The sequence below is a fragment of the Mixophyes fleayi genome, chromosome 1 (assembly GCF_038048845.1).
Source record: "Mixophyes fleayi isolate aMixFle1 chromosome 1, aMixFle1.hap1, whole genome shotgun sequence".
Taxonomy (NCBI): Eukaryota; Metazoa; Chordata; class Amphibia; order Anura; family Limnodynastidae; genus Mixophyes; species Mixophyes fleayi.
In genome coordinates this window covers 67,326,328-67,350,511 of record NC_134402.1, presented here as the reverse complement: position 1 = coordinate 67,350,511, position 24,184 = coordinate 67,326,328, and the positions used below count along the sequence as shown (strand labels likewise).

The window sequence follows — 24,184 nt, the reverse complement described above, 5'->3', positions numbered from 1 at the left end:
GGGGGGCGCAGTTTAGGTATATTTTAGGTTCATTTGCTTATTGAGGGCTAGGGGGGCGGCATTTGACTTTCTCGCCCCAGGCGCTAGAATTTTAAGTTACGGCTCTGGTTCCAGGGCTCCCTGCTGCGACAGTAAAACATTAGTGGGAGAAAGTGGTCTCTAAAAGCCTGAATAATAGATATTAAACCTTGGCATGGATCCTGGGTGGGGTGAGGAGAGGGAGAGGGAGATGAGGTTGCCTCTCAGGATATTCATGCACTCCCGGAACAGAACCTGTGCAGATATGTTCACTGTCCTTTCTGTATCACCAGCAGGGAAACAGCTCAGCATATTTTTTGGACTGCCCACTGCACAGTTGGATGCCTTGGAACACGAATTCAAGGACAGTGTGCGCAGGATTTGCCTTTCATACCATTCAGTGTTTTATGGATTATTTCCTGGGACCCACAGTTGTGCTCCCTTGGGCAGTCAGCACATGCTCTTACACTAATATGTTTTATTTCCGGCAGGCAGCTGTGCTCAGTGTGGATGCAGATACATGGATTGTATGATTCAATGAGATGGGCAAAGTGTGCAGAGAGTACTTTGTGTCTTTCGTTCCCCTGAGTAGTCTTTGATTGGATGTAAGATCCAGCATATGTGTTTAAGGTTAGGAGAATATTACTCAGTTGATATACATCACTACATGTAATTGTAGCAAATTGTACAGCACAACAGCATATATAGTAATATCTCATAATCAGTTACATTTTTATATTTTTTGACATAGTCTCACCTGGTCATTTAAACTTGGTTCTCCTAATAGAACATCCAATGGTTCCTCTACACCAGCGCTCCGATAACCATGGTGTGGACTGGCAAGCCTTCCTGCTGCTTGAATGTCACCCATATTAATACTGGACACCTGATATGATGGATCTTTACCAGGAGTATGCACCCTTGTATGTTTCCTTTTATCTGGCGTATTAGGATCTAGGAAGAAAATTGTCTATTTACATTCCACAGACAGTCCCATATCAGATATGGTCGATATTTGAATATTAGTATAAATAAGCAAATCAAAACTTTGCATTATAGTGATTCAAGGTTCTACAATCAGTGGAGAAGGTTAGACTGTGATTTTAGCCGTACAAATGTACATAATTATTTACATGAGAAAAATTGCATCTGTAGCCTCGGATACGTATGGGACAAGCAGTAGTTCATCTATGTAGCTAGTCCCATAGAGATTCATTGGTTACAGATAATGTGATTTGTGTCATGAGATTATCATGCTCCATAACAATCATGGGACTAAAATCAGTAGTGTATCTGTAGCCTAAATATGTTCTCTATAATAATGTGACATTATGGAGTTTCTATTGATATGTTACATCTTTTATTTATTGTGTAGATCACGGATGTCCTATTGATAGCTACTAGCTGCATTCAGGCAGAGAAAACGGTGTTGGGTTCTCCTTAGCCTAGTTCTAGTGTATTTCATGTTGTGCAAATTATCCAGCTCGAGCATATAAAGGTAGATGCCTACATTAGGCTTACCATCAGTTCATGATCTCCACACACTGCCCATGAAACCAATGGGTTCGTTATTTCTCTAAATACTGCTTGGTTTGGCCTTTTATGCTTTAAATTAAGCAAGAGAAGACATCAGGTCTATACAACATGTCACCATGATACATTGGTAGAAATGCAGCTATACATGGGCTTGTCCAGATCAATAGCACCTCGAAGGTACAAGAAGGCACTCCAGTAAATGTATAGGTCGAAGCTAAATCAAGTCATTTTGCGGAGAAAAATGCTTGTAGACCCAATTAACTAGAGAGTGTTCCTAAAAATGTATTCTCTCCATAAACTGGATCTCACTGAAATATCTTATTCCGCAGAGCATTAGACTTTTGCATGTCAGTTCAATACAAGGGGCATAAGTGTGCATAGCCAGCATTCACCAAGGAGTTCCCTGACCTACCATGGTCCTCCCATTCCAAAATGATCAATTTTACTCTGCGCGCAGAAACCGCAGATACGTGCACAGGACCTGGTGCCTTTGTACTAAAATAGGCGAGTGGCATCTTAAGACATCATCTACACTCTGGGCGTCTGAGCTCCTGGTTAGTTCTAAGGGAGACACAATCACCAAACATTCCTCCAATGTAACACATGGTTTTACTTAGGAGACTAGTACTGAGCAGCATTTAACACACCTCTACCCCCCTAACCCCTTTTTCTTATTTCTGTACCCTACCTTGTTTATTTATCTGTTTTATAAAACTGTTGAAAACCAATAAAAAAATTGTTAAAGAAAAGAAAAAGAAAAGAAAAAAGAAGATGATGATAAAGTTCAAAGTGCTATGTTCATCAAAAAGCAAGGACCTTCTGTACAATATATACTATACATCCCACATGGGCAAAAAGATAAAGGAAAAAAAAAAGGATTAGTTTAAAGGTTTTCTAAACCAAAAAACAAGTTGCCATCTATAAAAGTGCTACAAAGAATCAGGAGCTTGTCAGAATCATCATCTTCATCATCATTTATTTATATAGCGCCACTAATTCCGCAGCGCTGTACAGAGAATTCATTCACATCAGTCCCTGCCCCACTGGAGCTTACAGTCTAAATCCCCTAATATAGACACACACTCACACACAGACACAGACAGACAGAGAGGGAGAGACTAGGGTCAATTTTGATAGCAGCCAATTAACCTACCAGTATGTTTTTTGGAGTGTGGGAGGAAACCGGAGCACCCGGAGGAAACCCACGCAAACACAGGGAGAACATACAAACTCCACACAGATAAGGCCATGGTCGGGAATTGAACTCATGACCCCAGTGCTGTGAGGCAGAAGTGCTAACCACTAGGCCACTGTGCTATTTTGTCCTAATATTATTTTATTACTGTGTTTGTTCCCAATTGTAAAGCTCTACGGAATTTGAGGGTGCTATATAAATAAATGATGATGATGATCATCATCATGAATGGCAGATGTTGGAGATAAGGTTGTAGAGACCACGCACTGCAGGCTTCCAGCAGTAATACAATGAAAGACAACCTCTTTCAGCCATCTTTTGCGGAATGGATGATAAATGAGAATAAAAGCTTGCATCCAGCTGTATAGCAAATGTAACACCAAATAGCTCTCTTCTTTCATGTCATTGTAAATGATATATATGTATAGTCACAAATATGTATTTGTGAATGTTATTAATAGCTTTTTTAGAACAGTCAGCTTGTACTGTACTTGTGGCTTTCTGCTGCCACACATCACAATCTACATACTAAACAATGCCGCAAAACTCAAAGCTACACTACCACCTACATACATTATTTTACTAACATGCCCCTTCCTGGGGCTGCTAAATACAGTCATCTTTCATCTACTACCACTTTATTAATACAGAACTAGTAAGTCAATGCAATCCATTAACAATAGAGAAGTAGAAAAGGCGGAGAGATTTGGTAAAAGAGAGTCATTGGGAGGTATGCAGATTAATGTCATGGTCCATAATACGGATAAGTGCATGTATCTGCTTTCTCCTGCATACACGTGTGGACACTTTGTACTGTGTCAGTGCAGTATATGTGATATTCTTTTTGCATACCTGAGAATATCCATAGATTGTGTTGTATGATATGACCTGGGCTCTATAACAAACACATGGGCCTTCCACTGAAACCCGTGAGCAGCAGTAGGGCAGCTGCATGAAACAAGTGGTAGTTATCAATGTACAATGCTTAACACGACATAACCCACCATTTGGGGAAGCTTTTCTCTTTATTCCAGTGACAAGTGCTTGACTTTTGTTCATCTCAGTCCTGCTTTCTTCAGCTGTTTAAATTATAAATAAAATATATCAGAAACCCAAGTACAGTTCAGTGATCTACAAGGAGTTGTGGGTAGACACACTCTAATATGACTGCTGTGTATTATCAGTCTGCTTAGTACTAATGCTGGTCACATGTGTTGCGATATTGTAGTGTAGTGCAAAAGCGACGGTGAAGCCTAATAAAAAACTGATGGAAATTGATCAGCTGAACATCAGGTAGATGCGATCAGAAGATGACCACAGGGGAACACTGTGCAATGTTTGCGATCATCTTTCGACCTCAGCTGTGCTGGAAGTGATCTGATAACACTGTGATTGTGTGTAGCCAACCGAAAGCATGAATGTGGACCGTTTCACGTTCCTACCCAGAATTCCTTGTGCTAACTAGAACCATAGAATGCCTTTGTGACCTACAAAGCGCCTTGCTCTATTAATCACTTTCAATTTCACCATTGCCTCAGTAGATGACCCGTCTAAGGTCTTTCCAAACCTTACAACTGCATTCATGGTGACATCTCTACATTGTTTCATGTATCTGTACTGAAATAGCTTTTTTTGTGTAGTCTACATAATAGTATGAGGTGAAAAAGTTAGCCCTTTGCATATATATAGAACAGAAAAATAATACAATAGATACAGAAAAGCTAACAAGTTTACCTATAAAGTCCTGCTGTATAGTAATTGTTGTGGGTTCTTCTATACACGTTCCTCTTGTTGGAACTGCGTCATGTTGATCATTCTCTGCAAGCTCAGAAACCTTTGGTAGACGTATTAAGTTATCAATCTCCTCATAGAATTTCATGCTCTTTCTCAGTGCAGGTTGTAGATTCTCATCTTTCTTAATACTGTAATATTCATATTTGAGGTTTTTGTACTTTGTCCTGCACTGCTTCCAGTCTCTATTAATCCCACATTCCATCAACTTGTGAGAGATCTCCTCAAAGAGTTCTTTGTTCCTGAACGTCCCCTCCAGCTGCCGGGAGATCCTCTCCTCTGACCACACGTGTAGCAGAGATCTAACTTCATGATCACTCCAGTTCCTGCCCCCTCCGGCATCATTAATTGTCACTATCCTGAAGTCCTTGTCCGGCTCATCTTCCAGTTCTGTACCTGGACATATGTAAGGAACACAGAGAGCAGACAGCCAACTCATTAGGTAAAGAAAATACAGAAACATGGATCTCGATGGCAGGAAACTTACAATACCTGTTTGGGTTGACATGTTCCCTACATTTAAGTAGCCTTGAGGGTCCAGAGTACTGTTCATGGAATCTGTATGATGTAAGACAACAAGCCACAGTTACCATCACTGTCAGTGTCATATCTAGATCCTTGGCTTTACCCAAAGCTTGATGTTGTTTGAAAACAAAATGCCACTAATGCATTGCAAAATAGTCAAAGATCCCAACTCTGCTGGTTCAAGAATATTTAAAATCATAAAAGAAACCAACAACACTGCAAAAGTAAATCCAACATTCCAAAAACATACTAGTAGGTTAATCGGCTGCTATCAAAATTGACCCTAGTCTCTGTCTGTCTGTGTGTGTGTATGTAATGGGGCAGAGACCGATGTGAATGAGTTCTCTGTACAGAGCTGCGGAATTAGTGGCGCTATAAAAATAAATGATGATGATGATTCCATTAAAATTATGCGGTCACATATCTGGGTAATGCATTCCTACAAATTGTAACCCAAAGATGAGATAGAGAGAGCAGAGGCTGATGGTTGGAAGAGAGATGGTGACAAAAAGGAGACGCTTTATTGTCAGCAGACATGAGTCTAGGGCAGTGGTTTCCAAACTGTGCGCCTGGGCTCACTCGGGTGCCTCGGCCAGGGCAAGTGGTAAGTAAGGTGGGGCACTACTTTGTAATTATTTTGGCTTAGGGGTGCCTTGAAAAAAATATGGAAACCCTAAGGGTGCCTTGAACTGAAAAAGTTTGTGATTCATTGGTCTATGGCATAACGTATTATAACACATACAAGACTGGTCCTAAACTGGCCATTATCTCAGAATGTCCCTTAATATAAACAATACAAAAAACACTTGCTCAGAGAATCAATCAAATAATTGGACAATAGCCTGTGTTCATATTAATACTTGCATATGGGTATAAAGATTTATGTATAAAAAAATGTATCTGGTGACAATAAATTTTAAACAATTCCATTTTTTTCGAGTAAGTATATTTGTTGTCATTTTCAGCTTGTTGCTACACAATTCTTAACACAGGGTGTATTAGGGATGGCAGAGGTTTTCTGTGTGGTGCTCATGTCAAACATGATTTCTCCCATCAGCAAATAAAAATATACTAAGGAATGAGTAAAATCAACTTATTTACATTTAACTGAAGTGGACATGTGTTGTTTTGATGCAACAGAACACAACTGGCAAAGCCAGAGAATGTCTGTGTATACAATATATGAGTAATGGATGGAATGTTGGCATCCAAGGCTGTGCATACAGGCTCAAATAATGTAAATCCAGCCTTATCTAGCTGGTTAAGTTGTGACAGATGAGTCTAGGTGGTACATTTATCAAACCTAAAAAGGAACAGTGGAGGCATTGCCCATAGCAACCAGATTCTCGCTATCATTTATCTAGTACATTCTAGAATTTGATATCTAGAATCCGTTGTCCATAGCAACCAGGTTGCTACGGACAACATGTCCACTTTTCTTTTTATGAGGTTTGATAAATCTACCCCTATGCCGTTTATATATTAACTTACAATAATCCAAAAATGTAACACACCTCCCTATTCTCCCGATTTCGGCGTTACAGTCCTGATTTTAGGACTCTGTACCAATGTCCCACCATTGGGAATGTTTGTCCTGCAGATGGGAACGAGGTATCTTCCGTTCACTTCTCTGGTGAAGGAGGGCCGTGCGCCCGTTACTGGTGCGTGCTGCAGTGTTTGGAAGGGAAAGGAGTGTCTAAGGGGCAGCCTAGTGCTAGACAGCATCAGGCAGCCCTCTGGGGAGTCGCCACACCCAATGGCCCCCTAACCCGATGCCGGGTACTCAAGTCTTGGGAGGTATGGTAAAAGCACAACAATAAAGAAAGAAACATCACTCATTCATTGTATGAAAAGTGAGGATCTTTAGACATGTAAATTATAGTTTTGCAGTTATTGACTATCTAGTTCAGGGATTTACCTACACATTAAGGGTGGGCAATCTTACTCATGCTTTGATGCCAGGTCAGAAAATTGAGCGTTGATTAGTGACCAGAGGGACACTGCTCTGCCCGGGACCACTAAAAGTGAATAACATATGTGTATTGTTCTAGGCAGAGCTGTGTCTATACAAGTCCACCTCTCTCCTGCACATCACCGACTGAAGCTTTCCTAAGTGGCCTAGAGCCTAAACCCATGATGTGCATCAGAGTAGGGGCTGTGCAGGGGCTCGGCTGGCCCAGATGATCAGCATATGGTGTGCTCGCTACGCAGCACTCTTCTGGGTGACCAATGGAGGCAGAAGAAAGTTTTCTTTGGAAAGAAAATCAACAATTTTTCACAGAATAATAAACAGCCAAACAAAAAAAAAATAGGTCACTCTGTTGGTTAACCTTAGATACGTTAATAACCCATCACCCACTAATTCCCCATCACTTAATGAGGACATATACTCTGTCATATCATGTGTTGTTTTGCTACAGCTACATTCTGATGATCCCTATAAGCAGCATCAATTTCATTTATTTATTTGCATTGCCATGTATAGTATTACTATATATATATAATAGGGCAGCACGGTGGCGTAGTGGTTACCACTTCTGCCTTACAGCACTGGGGTCATGAGTTCAATTCCCGACCATGGCCTTATCTGTGAGGAGTTTGTATGTTCTCCCCGTTTTTGCGTGGGTTTCCTCCGGGTGCTCCGGTTTCCTCCCACACTCCAAAACATACTGGTAGGATACATGGCTGCTAACAAATTGACCCTAGTCTGTGTGTGTGTGTGTCTATGTTAGGGAATTTAGACTGTAAGCTCCAATGGGACTGATGTGAGTCTTCTGTACAGCGCTGCAGAATTACTGGCGCTATATAAATAAATGGTGATGATTAACTATTTTTTTTTTACAATGAATATAAGATCTGCATTTTGCTGGCTTGAAGACATCACTTGACTATGACATTGCTCCAGCCCTAGAAGTCACTCCATGCATTGTGTGCTAGTTATTAGTAGCGTATTTCCAAAATCCAATTACATGCCTATTACTTCACAAAATGACATTGTTATATGATAGACCTTTCTGTGTCATGCTTCCATCATAAGAATATGTAGTGGTATTTTACTAAATCAGGGAGCATACTTCCTTTTCATGTCTCAGAAGCAGTGATTTCCTGTCACATGATAACAGTTCATTCTCCCAGTGACACTGGTCTGAGTGTAATTCTAACCTTGTTCCATTAGGCATCATATATCATAACAGTCAATGGCCTGGTAGTTTCTTCTGCAGCTTAATGGTCACTGTAATCTATGTGTGGAAATGGCACTTACCTTCATGTGAAGTTTCCTCTTTTATAATTGTTACAGTCAGGTTTTTTCTGGAAAAGTCCTGTTCAGTTCCCTCAGAATCAGAAGTTCGGTCTACATATAAATACATGTCCAGTCAGTAATAAGCTATGCAAGTTTGTTATAACTGTATTAGCACAATAATAAAGAACGAAACTTCACTCATCCTATGCATAAAATGTGAGGAACTTTAGACTTGTAAATCATAGCATTGTATTTATTTATTACCCTTATATAGTGCCTACATGTGACGCAGCACTGTACAGAGAATGTAGCCCACTGAAGCTTACAGTGTAAAATCTCTACCACACAAACACACACATTAGGGTTAATTTTGTTCAAAGCCAATTAAAAAACCAGTATGCTTTTAGAGTATGGGAGGAAACTGGAGAACCCTGAGGAAACCCATGCAAAACACGGGGACAACATACAAACTCTACACAGATAGTGCCCTGGTCGGAATCCAACCCATGGCCCCAGCGCTGTGAGGCAATCATGCTAACCATGGTGCCGCCATGTTGTTGACTATCAAGCACAGGGCTTCCTAACAAAGAGACTTGCAAGACATTGAGGGGGGAATTAAAATGACTGCGTTACTCGCAATGTGGCCCGTGCACTATTACCTTTGGTACGATAATAGTGCGCATTATTACCATTGGTACGATACTAGTGCACATTATTACCATTGGTACGATAATAGTGCGCATTATTACCATCGGTACGATAATAGTGCGCATTATTACCGTTGGTACGGTACTTTCAATGCTCATTTTTTCTTTCAGCTCTGAGAGCCGCGAGCAGAAATCCGCGTTAAAATTACCGTACTAACGGTAATAGTGTGCTGGCTGCATTACTCTCACGAGTAACGCAGTCAATTTAATTCCCCCTTAGGGTGGCCACCATAATCATGTTTTGCAATTACTGCTTCCACAAGATCAGTAAAATAAGCTAGTGTCCAGCAGGACAGAAAACAGCTCTGCTCCACACTACTAAAAAGTGAATAACATACGTGAGTCGTTTTGGGCAGAGCTGTGTCTCTACAGCGCCGCCTCTGGTGCACATTACTCATTACAGATCTCCTTACTGGCCTCGAGCCACAAAAACATGACGTATAGCAGAAGAGGCGGTTCCGTCGTGGCACAAGGTGGCACATTTTCTCAACACACTGGGACACTTCTGGGCAAACAATGAGGACAGAACAAAGTTTTCTTTGGAAAGTCACTCAATAATCCTTCACAGTATAATAAATTACTAAACAAAAAAAAAAATACTCTGGAAACAACAAAAAAAAAACCTCTTGACCATAGATAAGACAATTCTCACCCCTTCACCACATTGCTCAAAATAATTAGTGGCCAATATGGACACACGCATGGATGACCAAATAAGATCAGACCATATGACTTGTGGCATGAGTGTGGTTGAAGATTATAGCATGCACGGGTTGGTAGCAGTAACACGTGGTGATCATATCCTGGCAGCCTTTACAAAAGTGTTACATTTTCCCCGGATTATTCTTAGACACCACAGTTGTGTTTGGAGCCCATATGTCATATACTGAACCATTTGCCCAATATTGGCTGCAAAATCATAGCCTGTGGCCATCATAATGATTGATACATTTTACAATTTCAAATGTAGATGATAAGTTTAATTTCTTACCACTGGAAGTAGGTTCTTGTTTTATGTTTGGACTTCTCTGATCTAAAGAGTTTTCTTCAGGATGATCTTAGTGGATAACCAAAAAATTACATTACTTTGTTTATTAAATACAAATACATCACTTATGTAATGGAATATTTGTGCTCAGGTTCAGTTTGTATCTAAACTGTTTCCTAGGTTTAAAGAAAACAAAAAGTCAATTTGCTAGTTACCACAGATGTTCCACACCATAATGACCTGTCCAAGTACAACATTTATTATAGGTATAACTAGTATTTCTGAGTGTAGAAAATTTATATTGTCGTTGCTATTTTTTTGGTATAAATATTTCTTTATTTGAATTGCCTAGAGAAAATGAAGCACAAATAATAAACCATTACACCTTTTCAATTTAGCAAATATTCACTTAAAGGGACTCTAACTTTGCAATTTATTTTCGCTTTGTATTTCTCAAAAGTAAATATTAAGGGATGAATGCATTAAATTATTCTTGTTACAGAAAGTTACCCAATACCCATGATGGTACTATTACGTCTGCTTGCAGAGATCACCATTTAGTAAAGTGCCATTATTTTCCTTCGCTTCACAATAATCCATATAGCTTTTCAAAAAAGCTCTCATGCCAATCCAATTGAGGCGTTATAATCAGCTTATAATAAAATGCATGGCCTAGTATCAACGGATGCATGTGACATCATTGGTCCGGAACAGACTAAAAATATGACAGATTGCATGCAAAAAGACAGCAGACAAAACTACTACTTACGTAATACACAGATTTTCCAAATCACATAAGGATATCTCTTACCATCCCTTAAATTAGCACTAAATGTGTGGGACACCTGTGATCATAATTTCAATCTCTCTATTGATGTTTCCCCTATTACCCCAACATGGGACAATCCCCTATTTCCACCAGGATGCACTCCTGTATACTTTGGGCACTGGTCCAACGCAGGTATTAAATGTATTGCAAACCTCACTGACAACTCACTCCTGGCCTCGCTAGATGTTATTAGACAAAAGTGCCCCCTGCTAAATCTGACATTCTTTGAATATTTTCAAATCCGACATTTTGCCTAACTTCTCCCCCCTCAACTTTGTCTTCCACACACCCCATTCCAGTTAATCTGACTATGAAACCCTCTTTCACTGGGCTTGATCTCATCAATCTATAATATACTCCTAGGCTCGTCCTCAGAGCCTCATCGCAGACATGAGCATGTACGATAGGCGGATCTTGGCCATCCGCTGACGACAAGACCTGGCAGGAGATCAGGGAGACAATATCCCGTACCTCAATACCTACTCTTATCAAGGAAACGGCTTACAAAGTATACTATCGGTACCCCCGATAAGTTGAATACAATATTTCCTACAGCGGACCCAACTTGCTGCAGGGATTGTGGTCACAGGGAAACCTTCTATCATCTATGGTGGACCTGCCCTAAGATATCATTGTTTTGGGTAAAAAATACACAGGATCCTCAATTCTATGATGGAGCTTGGACCCCTAAAGTTCTGTAGGTCTTTCTCCTTTCCAATTCCCCTCAGAACTTATCTAGAAAATCAAAAAATCTTGTTTCACAGGTGCTAGTGGTTGCCACGTCCTACTGGAAGCAGGTGGATACATCTGGCATGGGGCATGCATGGAAAAGATCACTTACTACCTCCATGATAGGCCGGACCTCTTTATCCAAGTTTGGTTCCCCTGGTTGTTTAGAGAAAGTCGGCAATGACCTAACCACACAGACCTTGCCCACCACAAACTTAGTTGTTTCCCCGTTCTTCAATTCGATCCTCGTTCCTCAATTTCAAACACAGATTAGCGAGTATACCCATAACCAAACAATCTACTTAATGCCTACTCCATGCTACACCCTCTTTTCTTCTTCTTTTCCCTTCACTACCTTTCCTCCCTCCCTTGCCCCCCAAAATTTTGTTAGAATGATTTTATTGTTTATTCATAAATGTTTTTATACTTCTAACAAAATATGGAGCTTGCATATGTTACCTTTCTCATTTTCCATAGTGTTTGTATATATTGCATGAGTCCTTTCCAAATAAAGTGTGTTAAAGTACACCTGTCATCTACACACAATGTAGGCAGCCATTTTTGGAATTTAGTCTATAGACTTACTATAAAACACAAAGGCACAACTGAGATCACTGGTCCCTAGTCATCTGAATTGCTGCATTCACATGAATTCAGCCCACAAAAAGCAGCCTCCATTGTGTTTAAGACACAGGTCCACAAGCCTGTGTGCCAAAGGCTGCTGCCTTTTCTGCCTGCTATCAGACTAAGCCCCACTGCAATACACCTCTCACCAATATAAGCCTTACCTGCAGACTGAGCTCTGCTGTCTTCATTACTCACAAGAGACTCTTCAGGTGGAGCAGCACAACAGTCTGAAACAAACAAGAATTATGGGACAATTCATTGTTTAATGCTATAACAGAAGACTTGCTCCAAACTGAGAAAGACAAGAAAACAATGACATATTACTGTGATAATAAACCTGAATATTTGTGAAGTGCAAATACTAATGATCAGTCCTCTCTTCATTACCTCAGTATTAACTATATTAAAATACATACTTTGACAATATGCCACACAGATACATGAGCACACGCACACACACATCATGCCACATAGAAACATAAGCGCACACATACACACCATGCCACATTGAAACATGAGCGCACATACACACTATGCCACACAGAAACATGAGCGCACATACACACTATGCCACACAGAAACATGAGCGAACATACACACTATGCCACACAGAAACATGAGCGCACATACACACTATGCCACACAGAAACATGAGCGCACATACACACTATGCCACACAGAAACATAAGCACACGCACACACACACACTATGACACACAGAAACATGAGCACACACCAACATATTATGCTACACAGAAACATGAGCACACACCAACATATTATGCTACACAGAAACATGAGCACACACCAACATATTATGCTACACAGAAACATGAGCGCACATACACACTATGCCACACAGAAACATAAGCACACACACAAACATACGTGTTTATGATTTAATCTACAAAGTCTGCTTGTCTCGTTTGTAGTACTTATGGAAGTGAGAGTTTCTATTCACACAGAAGCAATAATATTTTAATGTATACAAACCAGGACTGGGGAGGTTGGGGCTGGAAGGGGCAAGGTGTGAAAGTTAACGTGTTGAAGTGAGTGTGTACATATGTTAGTTTCGTAACAGGAAACATATTTGAGAGAGTGTATGTAAATTCAGATCTATTAAATGAAAATAAAGTAACATAAAATGAGCTAAACTAAAATAATCATATAAAATGAAAAAAGATAAAATAAAATAAAGGAAATGCGACCATATTTTTGTGGTAATATAATAAGCGCTTATAATGTTTCTAAAAGCTTAAAATGTTAATGTTTAGTACCTGTCACATGTGAACCGTTTCTGAGGTGTGCTCTGGGTACTGAAGCCTCCGTCTCCACAGTATCTGGTTGGATTGGCTGCTCAGAGGCCTTGTTTTGTAAAATCTCATCCAACACATTGAAGAACTTCATGGTCCTATTTGTGTAGCCGGACTCCAAGGCCTTCTTAGTGACAATGTACTCATGTTTCAGGTTTTTGTACTTGGTCCTGCACTGCCTCCAATCTCGGTCTACCCCAAATTTTTGTAGCAGACCTGCGATATGTTCAAATATTTTCCGATTTCTCACAGTCCTTGCCAGAGATTTTCTGATGTTCCTGTCTGACCAAACTGTTAGCAATGCCTTGATCTCCAGAGTTGTCCAGTGTTTTCCTCCTTCTGTAACGTTGGGCACACTTTGTGGAGCTACATTAAGAAATATAATTCAGCATTTTATTACATTTTACATGTGTAGGTAATTTGTTTTGTTTTGTTAAATGAAGATTATTTAATTACTGTGAGGAGTAATGTTTACCTGAAACAAGACATTGCTTTTGTTCCACTTGGAGGTTCTCTCCTTGTGATACTCTTGTTAATTTATCTGACAAATAAAACATCAACAAAATGTCAGTTTGGTCACCTATCATTGTGTACTCAATCCCGGGCTCATTAAACGCTGTCACTGGTGCTTTACCAAATTGCAGTGCCCCCCTAACTGCCTCATTTTTAGGCTCACCCCTAAATGCCTGATGTTTATTCCTGATATTTTCGACCTGATGCCAACTGTTGTCATGGTGACAGTGGAAGGGACTAGCTAGAAAATTGCAGCGTTTAAAGGATAAAGCTCTCCATCTATCTATCCACGGCTTTCATAAACCTTCTCTATACAATTTATTGGTTGATTTAGGAGTTATTGAATTATTACTTTAATATTAAACTCTGCAACAGCAAATTATATATTCCTGATTAAACAGGGAACATATGCTGTGTTGGATAGGCTGTGGGGAGCAGAGGTCCTTCCTTCATATCTGGTGTTCCTGCCCAAAAATTGTTCTGTTTTGGGATGTTGCGGCCTCTCTTATCAGTGATATTACTCAGGTTCAGCTCTCTACATGTCCCTGGTCCTTTCTCCTGGGTTCTCCACTAGATGTTCTGCGCATTCCCAGGATGTCTCGACTCTCTTCTTATAAATTCACCCAGAAGATTGATTTGATTATTAGCTAATATCAATTTTGGCCCCCCTATACATAGCCCATTGGTCGCTGGGGGTCCCATGCTAGGTCAGTTATTCATCTCCCACCCTTCCCTTTTCTTCCCTGCCCTCCCTAAAGTATAAAAATGTCACCCTCCTGCACATCTCATAGTGGTATTGGTTTATCGATGCCTTCAGTTGGCCAGTTACCTGAATGTATAACCTTAAATTTCATATTCGTATCATTTCTGGTTGTTACATTTTCTGTCTGACTTGTACGTAGTCAACTATTTTAGCCTTTATGGCTTTTACTTGGCTTGTGTAAAAAAAATCTAGATGAACCAATTAGACGTTATCTTTCATTTTCTTAATTGTCCTAGGATATCTAGAAGTTGATTGCTTGTTATGAGCAATACTACCTTTTTGCAATTAGTGGAACAGTTTCATAAATGATTACCTGGCAAGGCGACCCATTGTCTAACAGGTGGAGGGATTTGTGTGACTGGTTCTGATCCCGTAGTTCTGTTAGCTGTAAGTAAAATAAAAACTAAATATGTACAAAGTGACAGGTTTACTGGGATATGTCATACATGCCAACATTCAAAACTTCTCTCCTGGGAGATCCTGGGGGAGAAGTCATGTGACAGGGGGCAGGAGGGGGCAAGGTGACGTCGTCGCGTCACCATAGCCCTGCCCCCAATATAAAATGCTGAAATTCACGGCATAGTGTAGAGGGGCGTGGGGCTTAATTACGCAACTAAGCCCCGCCCCTGCCATTCAATGCCATGAATTTCGCTGAATCCGGGAGGTTTGTCTACTCTTTCGGGAGTCCAGGAGGACTCCCTGAAATTCAGGAGTAGGTAAGTATGGGATATGTAGAATTGAATCTGTCTATCCCCAGAATACCCTTTAAGATAAATATGCAACAAATGCTCTGCCTTACATTTTTATCAACTAAACTCCAAACGCAAATCTTCTTTTATATTTAAACATGAAGATAAAATGCAGATACTGAGCCTGATTCATTAAGGAAAGTAAATCAAAGAAATGAGTAACTTTGAACCTTAGCAAAATCATGTTACAATGCAAGAGGTGCAAATGAGTATATTATTTTGCACATGAGGAAAATACTGGCTGTTTTTTCATGTAGGATGTAAATACTTGATAGCTTTATTTTTACACTGGCATTAAAAGTTGATCTAGGACATGCTCTACCCCAATTATAAATCTGTCCTCACATTTTAAATTTACACCCCCCTCTAATACAACATGGTTTTTCCAAGTTTCAAAATTACTATTTTTTTTCCCCCTTTCCTATTCCTTTATTAATTAGGCCCACTGACTCTACTTTCCACCTCAGCTTCATTGAAATGAAGGATTGAGACACTACACTCCCCAATTACTGACAGTCAAAGCCACATCCTACATCAGTCTTAAACCTACCCTGGGAGCCATTTTTCCCAGGGCTCGAGGTCCTGGACGAAATTTGGGAGCTGTGTGAAGCTGCGGAGTGGTTTGTGATTGCGTGGTCCAATAAGAAGCCACTGTCACAAAGATTATAGCTTCTTATTGGACCTCCAACTCACACACCCGCTCCACCACCATTTTAAAGTGGTGAACAAAAAATAAAATATGCTATTGCTATATTATTGGAAATTGTGGAAATGGAAAACCTTTTCAGCATGCAGGTCCCGGGATCCCACTAAAGGGGATATTTTTGGGCAGTAACTGGGAATGCTGCCTTAAGTAAGTATGGCGCAAAATAAAAACGTTATAATGTAAAGCAGAGCATTTCCGTTAATCATGCTGTGATATCACTGCTCTACCCTGGTGTATGTATCCAGCAATATGCAGTATGTACAGAGCATTATAAAGTTCACATTGTTCTCTATGGTCCTTGGAAATTCACTGATGTGAATTATAGCAAAACCTCCTAAAATTCAGCATTATGCACTAGTTGGGACATCAACCAGAACCTGCTTAAACTGCTTTTCTAAAATGTATTAACATGTATTTATTAACATTTATATACTATATAAATAGCGCCAGCATATTCCATAGCCCTGCAAGCGGGAACACGCACAGTAATAAAACAAGTCTGGGTATCTACAGATAAAGGCACAGACGGCACATGTGATGTAATGCACATAAAATTTAAAGGATATTTAGTGGTCTCGAAATGTCGCTACCATCATGGAATAAGTAACCTTTAAGTTTTTGTGCCTTTCACAAATGCCATCTGCTTTTTTACTTTTTAATATTTTTGTTTGTCTCGGGCACTGGATTTATCATTATTATAGGGTGAGTGCCCATTGCTTTCTATTATATGTACACTGATCAGCCACAACATTAAAACCACTGACAAGTGAAGTGAATAACATTGAATATCTCGCTGCAATGGCACCTGTTGAGGGGTGGGATATAATAGGCAGAAAGTGAACAGTCAGTTCTTGAAGTTGATATGTTGGAAACAGGAAAAATGGGGAAGTGTAAGGATCTGAGTGACTTTGACAAGGACAAATTGTGATGGTTAGATGACTGGGTCAGAGCATCTCAATAACTGCAGGTCTTGTGGAGTGTTGCCAGTATGCAGTGGTAGTATCTTCCAAAAGTGGTCCAAGTAAGGACAACCGATGAACCAGTGACAGGGCCATGGGCCCCAACTGCTCATTGATGCGGGTGGAGAGTGAAGGCTAGCCCGTCTGGTACAATCCCATAGAAGAGCTACTGTAACACAAATTGCTGAAAAAGCTAATGCAGGCTATCATTTAAAGGCGTCAGAACACACAGTGTATTGCAGCTTGCTGTGTATGGGGCTGTGTAGCAGCAAACCGGTCTATAGCCACTCAAGTGCCAGAACTGGATCCTGGAGCAATGAAAGACGGTGGCCTGGTCTGATGAATCACGTTTTCTTTTACATCATGTGTATTCCTGGTGTGTGTGCATCGTTTACCTGAGGAAGAGATGGCACCAAGATGCACTATGTGAAGAAGACAAGACTGTAGAGGCAGTGTGTGATGCTCTGGGCAGTGGTCTGCTGGGAAACCTTGGGTCCTGGCATTCATGTGGATGTTACTTTGACACGCACCACCTATATAAACATTGTGGCAGACCATGTACACCCCTTCATGGCAAAGTTATTCCCTGATGGCATTGAGCTGCTTCACCAGGATAACATGCCTTGCCACACTGCAAAAAATGTTCAGCAATGGTTTAAGGAACATGACAAAGAATTCAAGGTGTTGACGGGCCTCCAAATTCCCCAGATCTTAATCCGATCGAGCATCTGTGGGATGTGCTGGAAAAACAAGTCCGAGCCATGGAGGCCCCACCTCGCAACTTACAGGACTTAAATGATCTGCTGGGAAAGCTTTGGTGCCAGATACCACAGGACACCTTCAGGGGTCTTGTGAAGTCCATGCCCCGACGGGTCAGAGCTGTTGTGACGGCACAGGGGGACCTATACAATATTAGGTAGATGGTTTTAATGATGTAGCTGATCTGTGTGGATTAATATATATCTATCTGTGTATGTACTTACATTTCATGTCACATTGCATGAAGAATTGTATTTAAAATAATAATTATATTTATAAAACACACTGTTGTTACAAGTGCTGTTGTGCTCTTGTCAGCGTTAGACAACTTGTTTTTATATAGGTAAGGATTTTGGAAAACTAAAACTTGCCCATATGTGGTATAACATCGTTACATTATGGTCACTAACAGGCTAACACCAAACAATCACATCCTTTACTCACCTGCTGCACAGTTTGCAGGGACCTCAGAAGAAGTGGACCTTATACATGACATCGGTAGCTGTTTATCGATGTGATTCTTTCTGTTCCCAGTCGCTTTGATGGATAGAATAGTATCCAGTTCATGGAAATACCTCATGGTCTTACTCTTGTTCCCATACTCATGAGCTTTCTTCACAACAACATACTCGTGCTTGAGGTTCTTATACTTAGTCCTGCATTGCCTCCAGTCTCTGTCTATACCAGCTTGCTGCAGCAGCCTGGCAATATGTTCAAATATCTTCTGGTTCCTAATGGTTCCTTTCAGCTGCCCTCTGATGTTCTTATCAGACCAGATGTTTATCAGCGCTCGGGTTTCCATGTCGGTCCAGTGTTTGCCCCCCTCGTTACACACAGGTGGGATAACAAGTGGGTCATTGGCACCTTCTTGTCTCTGATGACCTAACATTGCTAGAAGAGAACAATGATATTTCTGTAATCTCATATGTAGCAAAGTGCAGCATGTATTTCATGTTTCAAGAATAATTTACTTTTCTGGATAAGTAGATGTTCTTAAATTATTATTTGTGACGGAGCTTGCTGAAGATTTACTTTTCATTGTATGTCAGAAGTCAGCAAATTGTGCAGCACGGGGGTCAATAGAGGCTGACACAATCCCCATCCAAATCACACAGTTTATATAGACAATTATTCCTTAAGTGTAATGTGGGGAAACGAGGTATTAATATCACCTCAACCTGTCTGCATCTCGTTTCTCACAAACTGCGGACTATAAAAACATATAATTTTTCTAGCCCTCTGGTTCCCCATATTTGTCAGTCATATTTAAGCTTGCATATATTCTATTTTGAAAGTAGTTAAAATGTCTTCCGCCATAGTTTGTTATCTTGCAGACTAGTCCATTGTATCAGCCTAGGAAAAAGGATTATTGTCCACCAGTCCTGTATGAATGTACATCACACCAGGGGTCTCTTGTTTTTGTTTAGCTGTGGGTCAGTGTGTGCTAGCATAGGGAAAAGGTCCACAGACAGAACTCTATGTTTAATTACAGAGGACTGCATTGTGTATTGAAATGTAAATGTGTCTGGATTGTGATCTCTCCTGTTTAAACAAACTCTGCTGTATAGCCACAGAACAATACCTGTCCCTAATTAAATCAGGAGTGGTTCATCTGCTATCCCTTTGTCTGTATGTTTACCTGTGGAAAGGTAAACACAGAAAAGGACCAATCAGGCAGGTCCTGAAATTGCTGATGAGGTCATTTTTGGGCTTAAAAGAGAGCTACAGAGGACAGCAAATTGGCATTCACTTCCAAGTGATAGCTGAAGTCAGGCTGGCATTGAGATATAGAGCTCTGCCCCTGACAGGAAAGGGACAAGTGGTCCCTGGAGTACTGCCGTTGCCCTGATCTACCTCTCCAAGTCCTGGGGAGCTGTTTGTCAACTGAAAGCGGAGTGACAGTGACCCAAGGCCGCTACCTTTGCTGGTAGCCTTAAAGGAGAGAGGGGGGTAAGCTTGGATTGATAGACAGCAGTCCCCGAAAGCAACAAGGATACTGGTGAGGTGTTTTCATTACACCCTGTATGTTGTCTGTGCCAAACTGTAGTGTTATTTGTTGCAAGTTATTATTTAAATATTTTTATTGCTGTTTTGTGCTACCATTTTGTTAAATAAACTTATTTGTTTTATTTCGGATATTTGCCTGGGTGTTTTGGAATCTTGGGTAGGTACGGGGTAGGCCAGCTGTGCGGCGCAGAAGGTTACGTTAAACCCGGTATCCTCACATGTAGCTTATCGCTTGTTACACCTGTTAGGGTGGAGTATCTGCTAACAGAACAGAAATTGTCACAAACAAGCTTTAAAACACACAGCAGATTCCATATCTGCAGAAGCTTGCTCTGCAGACTATCAAACCCGTTTTAAAGAATAAAAAGCATATTAATATACAACAAATATTAATATAATTACATTGAATTCATCCATCTTCCCTATTACATACTTAATAGGAATGTCAAATGGATCAGCACCAAAGTGAAAAAATGAAACTAAAAATACATTGTACTGGTAGTGTGTCTCAGTTGCTGCTGTTCTCAGGGCTATGTTTTTATGAATGCAGACTTGAGAATGGCGGCAGCTGAAGCTTTTTTCCATTGTTCCTATTCTGAATTTTAATGTATTGCAACCCAAGTGGATTTTTAATTCACATATACTTCTGTCATTTGATTGGGGATCAACTGGATCTTTATCTTCAGCCTTTGCACATATGGCAGGTGACTGAATTAATGTTTTTTTACTTAGGTTATGTTGTTTGTATTTAGGGCAATAATGAAGTGGGCGCTTCTCGTGCAGATGAGTTACAGTAGTGTTTGTCAATATTTCCAATATTCTGTGAATTAACTTCTTTCAATGTTTGACTGTTTTCTATGAGAATTGTTTAGTAATTATCATGGCCTTATCTGCGTGGGGTTTGTGTGGGTTTCCTCCCACACTCCAAAACATACTGGTAGGTTAACTGGTTGCTAACAAATTGACCATAGTATGTGTTTGCGTATGTTAAGGAATTTAGACTGTAAGCTCCAGTGGGGCAGGGACTGATGTGAATGACAAATATTCTCTGTACAGCGCTGTGGAATTGGTGGAGCTATATAAATAAATGGTGATGATAATGTGAGATAAAGATGAAAGTGAAAAGCTGACAATGACACAGATTTACTTCCAACCCTCTGTTAAAGGTAATGCAAATGGTGCTTGGACAGGATACCTGATGCTTTTGATTCCATTAATAGTAATTATTGTGCAACAACTTCAATTCTGCACATATTATAAACAGATGTGCGGTAGCTTAGTGGTTAGCGCTTCTGCCTCACAGCACTGGGCTCATGAGTTTGATTCTTGACTATGGCCTTATCTGTGTGGCATTTGTATGTTCTCCCCATGTATTTGTAGGTAATAAAAATTGACCTTAGTCTCTCTCAGTCAGTATATGTTAGTAGTGCTTGATAATAATACCATTGGGAAGTATGCATGAGAGATTCCACATGCATACTCAATTGCACTTGCCTACTGTAGCTTACTTTGATGTGAATTGTCTTGCAAAGGACAAAATCATGTGAGTTCCACTGTTTGTCTGTAATCTTTGACAAAAAAAAAAAAGGTACACCTTTGGCACATTTTGTTCTTGGTTTATTATACATCTGATGGATGCTGGAATAGGTGCTAAATGAATCAGTCGTATGGAAATGTGCGTGCACTATATACATGTCTCAGGTTATATTTCACACTCTATGCAAAACAGTAACAAGCTTCTCCTCGACCGAGCAAAAAACCTGTGATCACAGAAATAAATATATTTTTGTGTGTGCTGTAGAATAACAATATTCGGCTGCAGTACCACATTCCAACACTAGCAGTGCTCACACTAACTCAATTAAGTCAGTTCCAGCTTCAAACCGTGCTGTTTGTGCTGCTCACAGACTAAGCTCATTACCTCTTCTTTAGAATGAGGAAATACAGCTTATTTTACCTTCCTCCATCGCTGTGACATCACTCGGGTCCACATATGTCCCGTTTTCTAGATTAACGCTGGCCTCAACTTCTGCTTGATCTGCTGCTGTCTCTGACCCCAGTATGGCATGCAGCTCGTCATAAAATCGTAGTTTATTTATATCTCCAGTGCTGTGACCGCAGTTCATTGCTCTGTATTCATACTTAAGGTTTTTATACTTTGCCCGACATTGTTTCCAATCTCGGAACACACCTAGCTGCTGCATCCTTTTAGCTATGTACATGAATAACCCCTTATTCCTCAGAGTGCCCTGCAGTTGTTTTCTAATACTCTTTTCTGACCAAACGCTTATCAGGGCACGGATCTCATCCTCCGTCCAGTATCTACCTGCCCCTCTCTCCATGATGAAAGTGACCTGGAAATGAATCACTATTTCAGAGCTAGGACTCGGTTTCCAGGGAAACTAGACGACTGGCTGTCACTAAGTCCTTACAAGCAGACAAATAAGCATAAGGTCTACTGGCTCAAGCTGCCTGCAGGGAGTGACTTGAAGCACAGCCAACCACGCATGTTCTGCAGGAATAAAGCAGCTCACAGCTGTCACGTGATCATTGTGTCTCCAGGGGAAGGAAATGGGTTACATGCTGGGTTAGACTGTACACATTGCTTACTTTTGGTAAAAGGTGCCTTTTTATACACACATGTATACATTTATTTCAATAGGCACACAGCTGTAGAAAATACAGATATAAAATGGTACATAAAAAGTGTAGACAATGTGCATGAATATAGATAAGCAGTTATAATAAGTATCAAAGCCTTTGATAGGCTGATGAGTTATGGCAGGTGTCTGCAGTCAAAATCATTGGCAAGCACTGTCTCTGTAGTAATATTCAACACAAGTAAATAAATAAATAAATTATATATATATATATATATATATATATATATTTATTTTTTTTCACACACACACACAAACACATACTTTAATATACTATATACATACTTTAATATAGTTACAGTAGACTCTGCTCCACAACCAAGCAGTGACTGCAGGGTGGTACTTACAAAGCTGCATAACTACTAAATATACAGCAGGAGAGAAAAATGTTGCATGTTGTATCCCTATTCTGCAAGAACAGTGTGTCACAAATTTTATCTACACCATATTGTTACTGGGGAGTAAGCCCACAAAAAAACCCCACATATACATAATAACATTTTATATTACTCATTGTATATGTAGAAATATTAGTAGTAGTAAAGAGTAGTTGCCTATTTAACAACATGATGCAGGGAGCAATGTTGTGCTGTAACCAATTACATATCAACTATCAGCAGTTCGCTGAAGCTAAAGCTGGTGACACATGGGCTCGTCCAGCAGCTAAGGGCAGGAGCAGAGCAACGGGTTTAGGGTTCAAATTGGCTGCACATTGGGTTGATAGATGGGATTCAAACATTTGACTCCTAAGGCAAACAACAGCTAGATTACTTTCAGTCAGACGATCGCCATATACAGGATGATCATCTTATCACTTTGATTGGATTGTGATCGGGAATCATAGCGGATATCAGGCCATGCAATATTGAAGTGTGTGATCAGCATTAAGCCAACATCTTACTGACTGCCATACAGTGTCTTCTACTTTTCTGCATTTTATTAAATAAGCCCGAGTGTTTGACATTTTCCTTCTTGTGAAGATGTGCAGGCGATGGTGACCAGATGTAACCCTCCATAGTCATAGGGGCATATTCAATTGTTGGTGTTACAGCCAAAACTAATGCGCCCCCCCCCCCCCCCCCCGAGCACTGTTACCGTCATTACGGTAATAGTGCGCGTAAATACCGTTATTACGGTACATTTCTCGCTGGATTTCAGCTTGCGGCTCAGGGAGCTGCAAGCTGAAATCCGGCTTATTATTATCGTAATAACGGTAATTGTTTACAGAAAAAGTAAACAATTGAATATGCTCCTTAAAGTCTAGTTTAGTGTTTACTGGTGACCTTACCTTACCTTTGGGAGAGTAGTCTGATCCTCAGTAAGACTCTTTCCTGCATGCTATGACACTTACAATCATTTGGGTTACGCTGGGACAACTGTAACAGGAAGACCCACGTTCAATTATTGTAAATAATTATATATATTGTACTCCAATTCCTAAATATGTGTCATTTAAAACTTAGGGGCCTATTTATCATTGATGGATAGTGGGCGTCAGTAAATATCATTCTGTGTTGCTGGTTCATCTCTGCTTAATAAATAGACCTTTAAGTATTTTAAGTTCTATGA

At 40.2% G+C, this 24,184-nt stretch overlaps 1 protein-coding gene across 1 annotated transcript in view; it reads right to left on the bottom strand.

Annotated features, from left to right (window-relative positions):
• The window catches only part of LOC142138941 (multifunctional protein ADE2-like), a 30,438-nt gene extending 8,063 nt beyond the window's left edge, over positions 1-22,375 (bottom strand). Inside the window, exons 1-12 of the mRNA XM_075196088.1 lie at positions 21,913-22,375; positions 18,393-18,839; positions 15,089-15,160; positions 13,975-14,040; positions 13,464-13,865; positions 12,348-12,413; positions 10,005-10,070; positions 8,328-8,417; positions 5,033-5,098; positions 4,484-4,936; positions 3,754-3,828; positions 776-972 (exon numbers count right to left, since the gene is read on the bottom strand). Of these exons, the coding sequence (XP_075052189.1) occupies positions 776-972; positions 3,754-3,828; positions 4,484-4,936; positions 5,033-5,098; positions 8,328-8,417; positions 10,005-10,070; positions 12,348-12,413; positions 13,464-13,865; positions 13,975-14,040; positions 15,089-15,160; positions 18,393-18,839; positions 21,913-22,297 (2,385 nt within the window). The 5' untranslated portion in view covers positions 22,298-22,375. The remainder of the gene's footprint in view (positions 1-775; positions 973-3,753; positions 3,829-4,483; positions 4,937-5,032; positions 5,099-8,327; positions 8,418-10,004; positions 10,071-12,347; positions 12,414-13,463; positions 13,866-13,974; positions 14,041-15,088; positions 15,161-18,392; positions 18,840-21,912) is intronic.
• Positions 22,376-24,184: the final 1,809 nt, after the last annotated feature.